The sequence below is a fragment of the Lycium ferocissimum genome, unplaced genomic scaffold (assembly GCF_029784015.1).
Source record: "Lycium ferocissimum isolate CSIRO_LF1 unplaced genomic scaffold, AGI_CSIRO_Lferr_CH_V1 ctg6450, whole genome shotgun sequence".
Lineage (NCBI taxonomy): Eukaryota > Viridiplantae > Streptophyta > Magnoliopsida > Solanales > Solanaceae > Lycium > Lycium ferocissimum.
Genome location: NW_026726366.1, coordinates 1 through 15,371, shown reverse-complemented (window position 1 = coordinate 15,371; position 15,371 = coordinate 1). Strand labels below are relative to the sequence as shown.

Genomic DNA, 15,371 nt, shown 5'->3' with positions numbered 1-15,371 from the left:
CAATATCGCGCTCAGCCCTTTGCGGATGTTGCTGCTCTTCTAAGTTCTGGTTATGGGCCTGAATACGGGAAATATCCATCCCCTCTTGCAATGAAGCAGTCAAGCAATCTTTAAACAAATATGGCCCTAAACCACTCACAAATCTATGCACTCGATCTCTCATATCGGCCACCATAGTCGGAGCATATCTGGCCAATGAATTAAAGTGAAGGCTATACTCCCGGGCACTCATACTTTCTTATTTTAAAATTAAGAAACTACTCACTCTAGCTCGATGGACCTCGGGTGGCAAATATTAGCGGATGAAGGCATCTATAAATTCTTGCCAAACTGGAGGAGGTGCATTCTCTTTTCTTGAAGATATCCAATTATTATACCAAAGAACCGTCACATCCTGGAGTCTATAAGATGCCAAATCCACAGATTCAGTCTCGAAGGCATGGATAATTTTGTGTCCTCAACATTTCATTAATAAATTCTTGCGGGTCTTCATCCGTCTTTGACCCGAAAATCTCCGGAGGATTTAAACTCATTAAATTACGGGCTCTAGTACTAACTGCCCTGTCAGTTGGACTCGAACTCTATCGCTGTGCCTGGTCGGCAACTAACTGTTTCAATAAATGAATAGCTTCGGTCTTTTGTTGACCCCAAGCAGCCGGTGGAGAAACGGTAGACATAGGGGCTGGAGCTGAAGCCCCCTCTTGTTCTTCTAGAACAGGCGGAGTGGAAGAGGTATTAGATGGAGCCTTATTATATGATTCAACTCCTTCTACATTAGTTGGCGGCTCCCTTTCTATCTGCCTTTTTGTCATAGCCTTGCCCTTCTGGGCGGCGGTAGCTTTTCTCTTTACCAGTAATTCTGAAATCATAATCACACCATTAGGGAGGAGTAAATCTTATAACATGGCTCTATTGCACGATCTAACAAGAAGAAGAATGGTCATTTTTCCTAAATGCCCTGTAGCCTCTTATTTATGAATGTGCGGCAACACACCATAAATAAGACACGGCTCACACTAGACACGGCTCGATAGACACACCGTATGAACTACCGAGAACCACTCATCCTTCTATCCATCATACTTATCCCGCATTCATTTATTATTCTTTAACATAGACACGGGAGAAATCATATTAAAATATATCTACCTTTATATACATTGACGAAAAATAATATATGTATACTTATGCATTGACGAAAATCATGAGACCATACTACCCACACATACGTATCTACGAGCCTCTACTAGAGTACTAGACATAAGGACGGGATAGGACCCCGTCGTGCCCAAGACATATGTACACAAAATAATAAATCAAATAGCACCTCCGGAACAATGGAGTGCTCTCTTAAATCATTGATCAGCTCCTATGAATCTGGGTCAGCTCCATGTCTACCTGTGGGCATGAACACAGTGTCCAAAGAAAAGATGTCAGTACGAACATTTTACTGAGCAAGTAAGGCATGAAGAAGATCGACATAATAAGGAAATCATGAAACATGAAATGAAGATATAACCTGCTTAACCTTTAAGAGTAAAATACGTTGTTTACATATCACATATATCTACATAGCACATGTACCATCGTCATTAACCCACATCTGGGTAACCATTATACGCCGCCCACTAGTGGTGTCATGCCCGGCCCTTTAGGCTCGGAGTAATCGTAAGCAGCCTACCGTAGCGGTGTCATGCCCGGCCCTATAGGCTCGGTGGAATCATAAGAAGCCCACCTTAGCTGTGTCATGCCCGACCCTATAGGCTCGGTGGAATCATAAGCAGCCCGCCTTAGCGGTGTCATGCCCGGCCCTCTAGGCTCGGTAGGATCGTATCATCATATACTCATCATAACTTATCATCATCATACATTTGTCATAAAACATGCATTTGGACTCAAGATAAACTATAACTATATTGGGGTGACGTAAGGTTGAGAACCCCCGGTTACATTATGGAGTGATCATAATCATCATGCCTCACCTTAAAGGAGCTAAAATTATAAGGTGGGTCTAACACAATGAATCAACATCAAGGGATCGTAGTTAGGGTCATTAGCTTTGTAGAAGCATCATATCATGGGCTTTAGAATTCTTTAGACTTAAACTCATCATCATCATTATCATACTCGTAACATATATCTTTTCTTTATCTTATGTGAAGCTCTTTATAATCATAGACTCATCATTTCCGATATGTAGGAAAGTCATGGAAAGATAGAAGGATTCATGCCATAGGAGTCATGCCTGAGAAAGAAGGGACTAGCCTTACATACCTTTTCGTTTAGCTACTCTATCACTTGAACGTTCTCCTCCAATATTCACATTTCTACCTTCAAAAGAGTTCATACAAACATTAGATAATCGATAGCTTAAGCATACTTGACAACAGCTAGAGAAAATTAGGCAGCATCTCCTTTGTTTATACAACTTTCTCCATATCATATATCAACTCACAAACGTCACTAATAACATTCATAATTTCATAAGCAACAATCTTCATTCACCTACATTATCCAAATTTCCCAATTTCACTTCAAATCATCCATAACCATGGTCATAGTACACTATTACATTCATTCCTATATAATGCTTATCCCATGTTCTTAATGTCATTTATAACATTATTTATAATCACAACATGTCAAGAATCATGATTCATTCTAAGCTACTACTCAACAATGCCACTACTCTCATATTCATGACCCATCTTCCACCTCCTTTCATGATCCAAGTCTTGCAACCCCACAATACCCTAAACAACATGAAATGATCATAAAACTTACCTTTGATAGTGTGGGAATGAGCTTTGGGTGGAAACACTTCACTTGAGCAAAACCCTAGTGTCACGACCCAATCGGAGCGCCGCGACGAGCACCCGGTGCTATCCCACTCGGGCACCCCTTAACATACTTTCACATCATATCTAGGTGAGCCACATACTAAATCATGCTTATCATTCATCATCATTCTTGCCTCATTAGGCAACAACACATATATATCATCATTAACCTCTATGCCCATATAAATGTACACAAGCCGACAAGGCTATCAAAATAATATCCCAAAATATGGGCCGACAAGGCCAAACATATCTAACCATATACACCTGTCTACGAGCCTCTAAGAAGAACACGTCATATCATAACATATGGGCGGGACAGGACCCCGCCGTGCCCATAAATATGTACACAAAAGAATCTATACCAAAAGTTGCAGCTCTGAATGAAATGGAGCTCCACTATGTAATCTCTGAGGAATATAGCTATGGATCAAGTCTGTCTCCCACGCCACCTGCGGGCATGATGCAAAGATCCACAAACAAAAGGACATCAGTACGAAGAATGTACTGAGTATGTAAAGCATGATCAATATCCATATGAAAGCATAATAGAAAACATATGAAATAACATAGGACGGGAGATAATAGCATCATCATCATAGCACTTACTTGCTTTCCATAGGGACATTCCATTTCTATCGCGTATTCGCGTACATACATCCATATCCGTACTCATTTACCTTTCGTGTCCTTTTTCGTATTCGTATTCATATTTCCTTTCATACTCATGTTCATATCATATACATTGCATATACATAGCCTTTACATATACTTAACATATTCGTACTCATATTGATGTCATACACATAGCATATTCGTACTCATATTGATGCCATATACATAGCTTTTATATAGCATACCCGACCACGAAGGTTCGGTGTTTCACATACCTAGCCCTACCAAGGCTCAGTATCATACCTGGCCCTACCAAGGCTCAGTGTTATCCGTACCCAACTGCAATGGTGCGCGCGCATCGTCATATATAGATATATACGTATACATATTCACTATATTCGACCCGGCCACATAAGCTCGGGGTTCACATTAGCCACTCATGGCACACATACATATAAGCTCATATTTATCTTTAGCCTTTTTACTATCGTCATTGATTACATTCTATCCTTAGAGGATTACTCGCCGTATAAGAAACTTGGTATAATCGTATCATTTGAGCGTCATAAGCTTAGTAGCTTCTAGAGATCGGATCGTTGGAGAATATCATAGACTCGTAGAAGGATAAACATTTGGCCAAAGAACCATGCCTTATGAAAGAAGCGTTAGCCTTACATACCTTTTCCGTGCAACTATTCTATCACTTGTACGTTCTTCTTCAAGGCTCACGCTCTACCTTCATTGAAGTGCATACTCATATTAGAAAATCGATAACTTAGCATTCATGACTAATTCTAGAGAAAATCGGACAAAATATCCTTTATTTGCACAACTTCCTCCATATCATATATCAACTCCCATACATCAATAATAACATTCACGACATCATCACAATAGCCTTTAGTCAACTACATTACTCTTACTTCACCATTCACTCCAATTCATCCATATTCATGGTCATATCACATAATTTCGTTCATTCATATTCAAGGTCTATCCTATGTTCTCAACATCATTTATAACATGATTATATTCATAACGTAACAAGAATCATAACTCATTCTAAACATCTATTCATAAGTGACACTATTCCCACATTCATGACTCATTTCTATATTCTTTTGCAATCCATGTGTTTCAACTTTCAAATACCTTAAATAACACGGAGATGTCATAAAACTTACCTTAGAAGGTGTAGGATTGAACCTTGGGTGCAAATACCTCACTTGAGCAAAACCCTAGTTTTTCCTTCGCTTGAATTCCTTGTTTTTGAAGAACTTTAATGGGTTTCTTACTTTTGATTCACTTGTTTTGATGATAAGAACCTTTGATTTCCCTTGGATTCTTGTTCATGAAATGTATGTAATGCTCTAGAGACTTTAGAGAGAAGTGGGGAGGTGTTGGGATGAAATAATGAGGTTAGAATCACATTTATAAACTTGGAACATTTCAGCCTGTTGGGAGTTCCACGGACTGTTCCACGGTCCGTGGAACATAGTGCTGTCCGTGGTTCTGGTCGTGGTTCACGACCAGCCAGCCACCAACTCTGCTGGTAGTTCCACGAACCCTTCCACGGTCCGTGGAACATTCCATGGTCCGTGGAACATGGTCGTGAAACTCACAGTTTCACTGAAGTCGTTCCCGTCGCCTCGTTTGATCTCCAATCCTTATGGAACCTTCTTAGCACTTGTTTATCACTTCATTAACAATCTAAGGGGCGTTATAACTCTTCCCCATAACATCATTAAGCCATCATTAACTAGCTACTTGTAAATCCTTCCGATACTTATCGCACACATTGCCTTCTCTTGGCAACTTTCTCGTCCAACATCGAATGTCTTTAAAATCTTATTTAGAATCATCAAATGCTATTTCTCACTTATTGAAGCATCATATACTTTGTGCTCTTCACTATCCTATTCACTGTGCATCAACGGAAAATTTTTTGAGGTGTAACATTCTTCCCCCCTTAAGAACATTCCTCCTCGAATGTTAAGCACTCGGGAATTCTCCAAAAATTTCGCCAGAGTTTCCCCTATAATATGGCACTACCATCCTGTCACAACAACCCATAATATCAATGCCTCATAGGGTCACAACATAATAGCAATATAATTTGGCCACACACGACCAAAATGCATAAAAGGAAAACATACATGCCTTATGATCTTGACGTTTCATCTTGGCCCTCTTTCGGGGGCTGAAATAAGTGCGGAAATTTGGATCTCATGATTTCTTCCGCTTCCCATGTCATTTCTTCTCGATTATTATTTCTCCACAGAATCTTAACTGAGGTCACTTCTTTGTTTCTAAGCCTTCGTACTTGCCTATCTAGTATGGCAATGGGTTTTTCATCATAAGCTAACTTTTCTGTCACTTGAACATCATTTACTGGGACGATTCTAGTAGGATCTCCAACATATTTACAAAGCATCGAGACATAGAAAATCGGATCGCCCGACTCCAAATCGAGGTAGATCTAATTCGTAAGCCACTTTGCCTACTTTGCGCACAACTTCAAGGCCCAATGTACCGGGGACTTAACTTTCCCTTTTTGCCAAATCTCATAACGCCCTTCATCGGCGACACTTTCAAGAATACCCAATCTTTAACTTGGAACTCTAAGTCCCTTCGATGATTATCCGCATAGGACTTTTGACGACTTTGAGCTGCTAACAACTGCTCTTGTATGTGCTTAACTTTCTCTATGGCTTGCTGGACCAAGTCTGGCCCTATCAATTTAGGCTCTCCTATTTCAAACCACCCAATTGGAGATCTACACTTTCGCCCATATAAAGCCTTCTACGGTGCCATTTGAATGCTAGAATGATAACTATTATTGTAAGCAAATTCAATGAGTGGCAAATGATCATCCCAATTACCTCCAAAATCTAACATACATGCCCGTAACATATCCTCAAGAGTCTAAATAGTACGTTCAGCTTGGCCATCCGTCTGTGGATGAAATGCCGTGCTAAGGCTCACGAGTCCCTAAACCGTTCCCGAAGGACTTCCGAATTAGCCGTAAAACCTGAAAATTTCATCGGAGATAATAGATCCGGAAAACCATGAAGTCGCACTATTCCTTTAACATAGAGCTTTGCATAATCTTCTGCTATATACATTGTTCTGACTGGTAAGAAATGAGCTGACTTAGTGAGTCTATCCACAATCACCCATATAGAATCATTACTTCCCACTTCCAAGTTGCGATTTCTATAGCTTGCAACAATCCGCCCCGGCTTTTGGTGCTCGATTTTCACTTGTTGACAATTGGGACATTAAGCTACAAATTCTGCTACATCTTTCTTCATCCTATTCCACCAATACATGAATTTAAGATCATTATACATTTTCGTTGCTCCGGAGTGGATAGAATAACAGGAACAATGAGCTTCTCTCAATATTTGGTGGCGTAGACGTGCCACATTAGGAACACACACCGCCTCGACATCGGAGAACTCCGTCTCCGTAATCTCAAATGAGGACTCCTTCTTTAGGGAGTGTGTCTCTGCATCGCACTAGCGGGATCTTCGTATTGTCGCTCTTTTCACTTCTACTACTAGCGACGAAACCGCTCGAATCTGAATGGTAGTTCACCGCTACCGAGTCCACTACTCGAACTCCTAGGCTTACTAACCGGGAGCTCACGAGCCATTTCTCTTTTCTCTAGTTGTACATCACATAAACTTCCCATAGATCTCATGCAAGAGCTGCACGCCACAACATTTGCCTTTCCGGGGTGATATAGAATGTTAACATCATAATCTTTTAGCAATTCCAACCATCGTCGTTGCCACAAATTCAACTCTTTCTGCTTGAAAATATACTGAATGCTTTTATGATCTGTGTAAATATATACATGGACACCATATAAGTAATGTATCCATATCTTTAGTGCATGAATCACTGTAGCCAATTCAAGATCATAGCTTGGATAATTCTTTTCATGTTTTCGCAATTTTCTTGAAGCATACGCAATCACCTTGCCATGTTGCATCAATACACAGCCTAGCCCAACGCCTGAGGCATCGCAATAAACAACGTAGCCTTCCAATCCCTCTGGAAGTGTTAGGACTGGTGCAGAAGTCAATCTATCTTTTAGCCCTTGGAAACTACGTTCACAAGCATCCGTCTACCGAAACTTAGCCGATTTCTCGGGTCACCTTGTTGAGTGGTGCGGATATAGAGAGAACCTTCGACAAATCTCCTGTAATAACCGCTAAGCCCGGTAAAGCTACGAACCTCCGTAGGAGTCGCGGGCTCCTTGGCCAGGTCTTCACGGCCTCAATCTTTGGTCATTTTTGTCACCCAAATACCATCGGCTACCAAATAATGTGCCCCGAGAAATGTTACCGAGTTCAATAAGAACTCACACTTGGAGAATTTTGCAAACAACTCTCGAGCCCGAAAACTCTAAGGCGAACGTACGCAAATGGTCCGCATGTTACTCGTCTTCGGACCTAGAATACACCAAGATATCATCAATGAATACAATCACAAATAAATCTAGAAAGGGCCTCGAACACATCGTTCATTAAATTCATAAACACCGCCGGTGCATTAGTTAGCAAATGACATTACCCGAACTCAAAATGGCCATATCTTGTTCAAGGTCGGCTTCTTCAGGGATATCTTTCTCCCTAACTCTCACCTGATGATACCCAGATCTCAAATCTATCTTGGAAAACCATTTGGCTCCTTGTAATTGATCAAATAAATCATCAATCCTCGGAAGAGGATACTTATTCTTAATCGTCAGCTTATTCAATTGTCGGTAGTCAATGCACATTCTCAAAGAGCCATCTTTCTTTCGAACAAACAATACGGGTGCTCCCTACGGGGATGAACTAGGCCTAATAAAGCCTTTCTCAAGCAAGTCTTTCAATTGCTCCTTCAACTCTTTCACTTGCGGAGCCATTCTATAAGGAGGAATAGATATAGGCTTAGTTTCGCAACACATCAATAGCAAAATCAATCTCCCGCTCGGGAGGAAGGCTGGGAAGCTCTTCCGGAATACATCCGAAAATTCATTCACTACGGGAACTGATCAAGAGTCGGCGGTTCGGCCTTCTACATCTTGAACTCGCACTAAATGATAAATGCAACCTTTTGTAATCATTTTTCTTATCTTTAGATAGGAAATAAACCTACCCTTTGGTGACGCCGTATTTCCTTTCCATTCTAAAACTGGTTCCTCCGGAAATTGGAAGCGAACCATTTTCATTCTACAATCGACATTGGCGTAGCAAGAAGCCAACCAATCCATGCCCATAATGACATCAAAATCCACCATTCTTAACTCGTACAAGTCAATTATAGTACGGCGATCACAAATCACAATTACACAATTTCTATATACTCTCGCTAGCTATTACCGATTCACCAACAAAAAGGACACCTCAAAAGGTTTAATCTACTCCGGTTTGACTTTAAACCGACCCGCAATATATGGAGTAACATATGACAACGTGGATCCAGGATCTATCAAAGTATATACATCATGAGAAAATACCGATAATATACCCGCGAGGAACATTAGAGAAGACCAAGATCTTGGCGTCCACCAAAGCATAACACGGTGCCGAGGACCGCTAGAACTCGGGGACCCTCCCTACCTCTACCATGGCCTATTGTCGATGTGAACCTCGGCCCCATGTGGCGATAGATGCCGAAGATCCGCCATCGACCCCGAAGGTCGGGCCTACCTCCACCAACCGAGGGGCAATCACGCATAATATGGCTCCGTCGACCACATGAATAGCAACCCTTCCGAACCCAACCGCACGTACCCAATGTAATTTCCCACACTGGGAACATCATGGTACGGGTAGCCTCGCCTGACCCGAATCACCTCTAAACTGAGATCCCAAAAAACTCTGACTCGGTCCGGGATGAGTAGATCTATCAAATCTCTGGCCTGAGTACCGTGAAGGCGCACTAGTCATAGAATAGCTCGAATGTCTAGAAGACTGCTGCCTGTGCCCGCCTCTATGCTCACTCATCGGACCCGAAGATCTAGCCCTTGTTGCCCCTCCGTCATGCTCACGTTCACTTCTTTATTGTTGTAGGCTCTCTTCTAAATTTTGAGCATGGGCTTGGATGCGTGCAATATCCATATTGTCCTGAAGGGACGCACTCAAGCATCTATCCATCAAATGTGGCCCTAGGCCTTTCACAAGCCGTTTCAAGCACTCGTCACCCATATCCGCTACCATGGCCGAAGCATACCTAGCCAAGGAATTGAAGCGGAGGCTATACTCTAGAGCACTCATGCTCCCTTGTCTCAAAGTTAGGAACTTATCGACTCTAGCTCGCCGAACTTCCGGAGGCAAATAATGTCGGAGAAATGCATCTACAAATTCTTGCCATACCGAAGGAGGTGCATTAGCTCCCCGTGAAGCCATCCAAACCGTATACCAATGAATTGCAACATCCGTCAATCTATAGGACGCTAGCTCCACCGATTCGATGTCCGAAGCATGTATCAACCGATGCGTCCTCAACATACCATCGATGAAATTCTGAGGGTCCTCATCCAGCTTTGATCCAAATAATTCCGGAGGGTTCAAACTAATGAAGTCACGGGCTCTTGCACTAATGCCCTATCACCTCTTTGTGCTTTGCCTCCGAGTCCGGCGCAACCAATTGAGTCGCGATTACATGGCCCTTCACATCTTAGCCCGAAGCACCCAAAGGAGGAACCGTGGCGCGTAGCCGGGCCGAGGCTCCCTCACGCTCCTCTAATATAGGCACCGATCGAGAGGATTGAGATCGAGCCGCACTCGGGGACTCACTTTCCTCTACTACCGGTGGCGGTGCTCTTTCACCCCACTTTTCTCGCCACCGTCTTGCCCTTTTGGGGCGTCGTAGCCTTTCTCTTTACAGCATTTCGAAATACACAACACATGGTTAAAAAGAAGTTCTTACATCATAGCTCTATCGCATGATTCTTATGAAGAAAGAAGGTCCTTCATTCCTAAAATGCCCGCAGCTTCTTATTTATAAGTGTGGCGTGCAACACACCCATAACCAAAACTCTACTAGACACGGCTCGAGACACACCCTAGGACCGAACCGCCCGATACCACTTTTGTCACGACCCAATCGGAGGCCGTGACGAGCACCTTGCGTTATCCCACCCGGGCACCCCTTAACATACTTTCACATCATATCTAGGTGAGCCACATACTAAATCATGGTTTTCATTCATCATCATTCTAGCCTTATTGGGCAACAACACATCTATATCATCATTAACATCTATGCCCATATAAATGACACAAGCCGACAAGGCTATCAAAATAATATCCTAAAATATGGGCCGACAAGGCCAAACATATCTAACCATATACACCTGTCTACGAGCCTCTAAGAAGAACACGTCATATCGTAACATATGGGCAGGACAAGACCCCGCCATGCCCATAAATATGTACACAAAAGAATCTATACCAAAGGCTACAGCTCCGAATGAAATGGAGCTCCACTATGTAATCTCTGAGGAATATAGCTATGGATCAAGTCTTTCTCCCTGGCCATCTGCGGGCATGACGCAGCGTCCACAAGCAAAAGGACGTCAGTACGAAGAATGTACTGAGTATGTAAAGGATGATCAATATCAATATGAAAGCATAATAGACAACTTATGAAATAACATAGGACGGGAGATAATAGCATCATCATCATAGCACTTACTTGCTTTCCATAGGGACATTTCACTTCTATCGCGTATTCGCGTACATACATCCATATCCGTACTCATTTACCTTTCGTGTCCTTTTTCGTATTCATATTCATATTTCCTTTCATACTCATGTTCATATCATATACATTGCATATACATAGCCTTTACATATACTTAACATATTCGTACTCATATTGATGTCATATACATAGCATATTCGTACTCATATTGATGTCATATACATAGTATTTATATAGCATACCAGACCACGAAGGTTCGGTGTTTCACATACCTGGCCCTACCAAGGCTCAGTGTTATCCGTACCCAACTGCAATGGTGCACGCGCATCGTCATATATAGATATATACGTATACATATTCACTATATTCTACCCGGCCACATAAGCTCGGGGTTCACATTAGCCACTCATGGGCACACATACATATAGGCTCATATTTATCTTTAGCTTTTTTACTATCGTCATTCATTACATTCTATCCTTAGAGGATTACTCGCCGTATAAGAAACTTGGTACAATCGTATCATTTGAGCGTCATAAGCTTAGTAGCTTTGAGATCGGATCATTGGAGAATATCATAGACTCGTAGAAGGATAAACATTTGGCCAAAGAACCATGCCTTATGAAGGGTTAGCCTTACATACCTTTTCCGTGCAACTATTCTATCACTTGTACGTTCTTCTTCAAGGCTCACGTTCTACCTTCATTGAAGTGCATACTCATATTAGAAAATCGATAACTTAGCATTCATGACTAATTCTAGAGAAAATCAGACAGCATCTCCTTTATTTGGACAACTTCCTCCATATCATATATCAACTCCCAAACATCAATAATAACATTCACGATATCATCACAATAGCCTTTAGTCAACTACATTACTCTTACTTCACCATTCACTCCAATTCATCCATATTCATGGTCATATCATATAATTTCGTTCATTCATATTCAAGGTCTATACCATGTTCTCAACATCATTTATAACATGATTATATTCATAACGTAACAAGAATCATAACTCATTCCAAACATCTATTCATAAGTGACAACTATTCCCACATTCATGACCCATTTCTATATTCTTTTTGCAATCCATGTGTTTCAACTTTCAAATACCTTAAATAACATGGAGATTTCATAAAACTTACCTTATAAGGTGTAGGATTTAACCTTGGGTGCAAATACCTCACTTGAGCAAAACCCTAGTTTTTCCTTCGCTTGAATTCCTTGTTTTTGAAGAACTTTAATGGGTTTCTTACTTTTGATTCACTTGTTTTGATGATAAGAACCTTTGATTTCCCTTGGATTCTTGTTCATGAAATGTATGTAATGCTCTAGAGGCTTTAGAGAGAAGTGGGGAGGCGTTGGGATGAAATAATGAAGTTAGAATCACATTTATAAACTTGGAACATTTCAACCCGTCGGGAGTTCCACGGTCCGTGGAACATAATGCTGTCCGTGGTTCTGGTCGTGGTTTATGACCAGCCAGCCACCAACTCTGCTGGCAGTTCCACAAACCCTTCCACGGTCCGTGGAACATTCCATGGTCCGTGGAACATGGTCATGAAACTCACAGTTTCACCGAAGTCGTTCCCGTCGCCTCGTTTGATCTCCAATCCTTATGGAACCTTCTTAGCACTTGTTTATCACTTCATTAACAATCTAAAGGGTGTTATAACTCTTCCCCATAACATCATTAAGCCATCATTAACTAGCTACTTGTAAATCCTTCCGATACTTATCGTATACATTGCCTTCTCTTGGCAACTTTCTCGTCCAACATCGAATGTCTTTAAAATCTTATTTAGAATCATCAAATGCTATTTCTCACTTATTGAAACATCATATACTTCGTGCTCTTCACTATCCTATTCACTGTGCATCAACAAAAAAATTTCGGAGGTGTAACACCTAGTCCCACTTCCAACGAGATTTCTTGTCTTTGATGAAACCTAGTGAGTTTCTTGCACTGGATTCTCTTGGTTTAATTAAGTTGATCATTAGTTTCTCTTGAATTCTTGTAAGAAAAGTGTGGAGAGGGTTCTAGAGAATTCTTGAGGTGTGGAGTGAAAAATGAAATGAAATAAATGAGGTTGGGGTCCCTTATATTAACTTAAAGATCCGTCTCGACTCGGTTATACAGACACACATACGGTCTGTATAATTTATATGGGTCGTATGTGTGACCGTATCTTTGGTCCAGTGAAGGCTCTAATTCTGGGCAGCTTGTACGGTCTAATATACGACTAGTATCTTTTATACGGTCCGTATAGTGGACCGTACAATCCACAGTCTTCCAGAAATTAGTCTCGTCGACTTGTTTGATCTCCAATCCTTATGGAAACTTCTTAATACTTGTTTAACACTTCATTAGCAATCTAAGAAATGTTATAACTCTTCTTCTAAGACATCATTAAGCCATCATTAACTTGGTACTTTGTAAATCCTTTCTGATACACAACGTATACCTCACCTTCCTTGGCACACATTCTTCTCTTACCTCGAATGTCTTTGAAATCTCAATTAGAACCATTAAATACTACTTCTTACCTATAGAAACATCGTATACTTTGTGCCTTTCGTTAGTCTATTCACTGTGCAACAACATGAAATTTTTCGAGGTGTAACACCTCTTTCTTGGTCTTGGGGGCGGTAGCTCTTGAATTGCTTTAATCTTGGTAGGGTCCAACTTGATGCCCCTACGGCTAACTATGAATCCTAGCAATTTCCCGTGGGCGCTCCAAATGAGCACTTTGCAGGATTCCGTTTTAAATTGAACTTGCGAAGTCTATCGAAGAACTTACGTAAGTTTGCAGTATGCTCTGCACTTTCCCTTGATTTTATGATGACATCGTCCACATAAACTTTGATTTCCCGATGAATCATATCATGGAACAGGGTAGTCATGGCTCTCATATACGTGGCGCCAGCATTTTTGTGACTGAATGGCATCACTCTGAAGTGGTAGACTCCCCAAGGGGTGATGAAAGCTGTTTTTTTAGCATCTTCTTCACTCATGTGTATCTGATGATATCCGGTAAACAATCCACAAACGACTGCAGCTCATGCTTGGCAGTTGTCTATCAAGATGTGGATGTTTGGAAGTGGGAATTTGCCTTTTGGACTGGCCCAATTGAGCTCTCGGTAGTCTACACATATTCGGATCTTCCCGTCTTTCTTGGGAACCGGCACTATGTTGGCCACCAGAGTCGGGTAGGATGTTGCTTCCACTATCCCGGACTCAATCTGGTTTTCCACCTCATCCTTCATCCTAATGCTCAAGTCAGGCTTAAATGTCCGAGTCTTTTACTTAACTGGCGAGAAGACCTCCTTGATAGGTAATATGTGGGCCATGATTTCGGTGCTCAAACTCGGCATATCTATGTACGACCAAGCGAAGACGTCCACATATTCCTTTAGCAGAGCTACGAGCTCTTCTTTTTGTGAAATCTCCAAATGGGCAACGCGATTCGCGTTTCCTTGGCGTCCTCCTTGTTATCGAGGTTGATTACCTCAGTCTCATCCATATTTGGTTTTCTCTTTTCTATTTGCTCTCCCAATTCTTCCACCAGTCCCTCTAGCATCATTGTTGATTCATCGTATTCCTCATATTCCTGCGACCCATTTTCCTTGTTCGTTTCATGACACGTCATGATGTTTTCGGTTATTTTATTACAGTTACTACTGAAAAGCGAGGCAGAGTAAGGTTAGGTTTATTATTACCTATTATGCGCGTTTAGTTAGAAAACTTTTATTATTGTTATTATTATCATTATCCGATAAAGATAGCTGTTTGTGAAAATCGAGGCTTTCGTTCATTCAAAAGCAGATATTTACAACTATGGTCTTGGCTCGGAACGACATCAGACCATTTCCATTTTTGCACATTACGAAGAAATTTAGGAAGAAAAAAAAAGGTGATCATTTGGGCCTCGGCCGATGTCACAGTTCTTAGAAAAAAGATTTTAAGAAAATCCATCTCTCTACCGAGGAACCAAGAGGGGAGTGGACGTCCGGGGCCTGCTCGTGTGCTCTCCTCGGCCTTCGATTCCGATGTCGCAGCCTCTTGATCTTCTTCAATGACCGCGTAGCATCCCCCTTCTAAAAGCATCAGACCCCTCCGTTCTTCTTATTCGATCACCTTTGGGAATACCGGACATCAAAGGGGTTGGGGAAGGGGGAAATCTTTTGGGCTCTCTCTTATTGC

General features: G+C 41.5%; 1 protein-coding gene across 1 annotated transcript; it reads right to left on the bottom strand.

Annotated features, from left to right (window-relative positions):
* Positions 1-581: 581 nt before the first annotated feature.
* Positions 582-14,817, bottom strand: LOC132045322 (uncharacterized). The gene is made up of 3 exons (XM_059435875.1): positions 14,677-14,817; positions 13,969-14,188; positions 582-859 (listed from the first exon to the last, which is right to left on the bottom strand). The coding sequence occupies exons 1-3, from the start codon at positions 14,815-14,817 to the stop codon at positions 582-584; spliced, it is 639 nt and encodes a 212-aa protein (XP_059291858.1).
* Between the last annotated feature and the right edge of the window lie 554 nt (positions 14,818-15,371).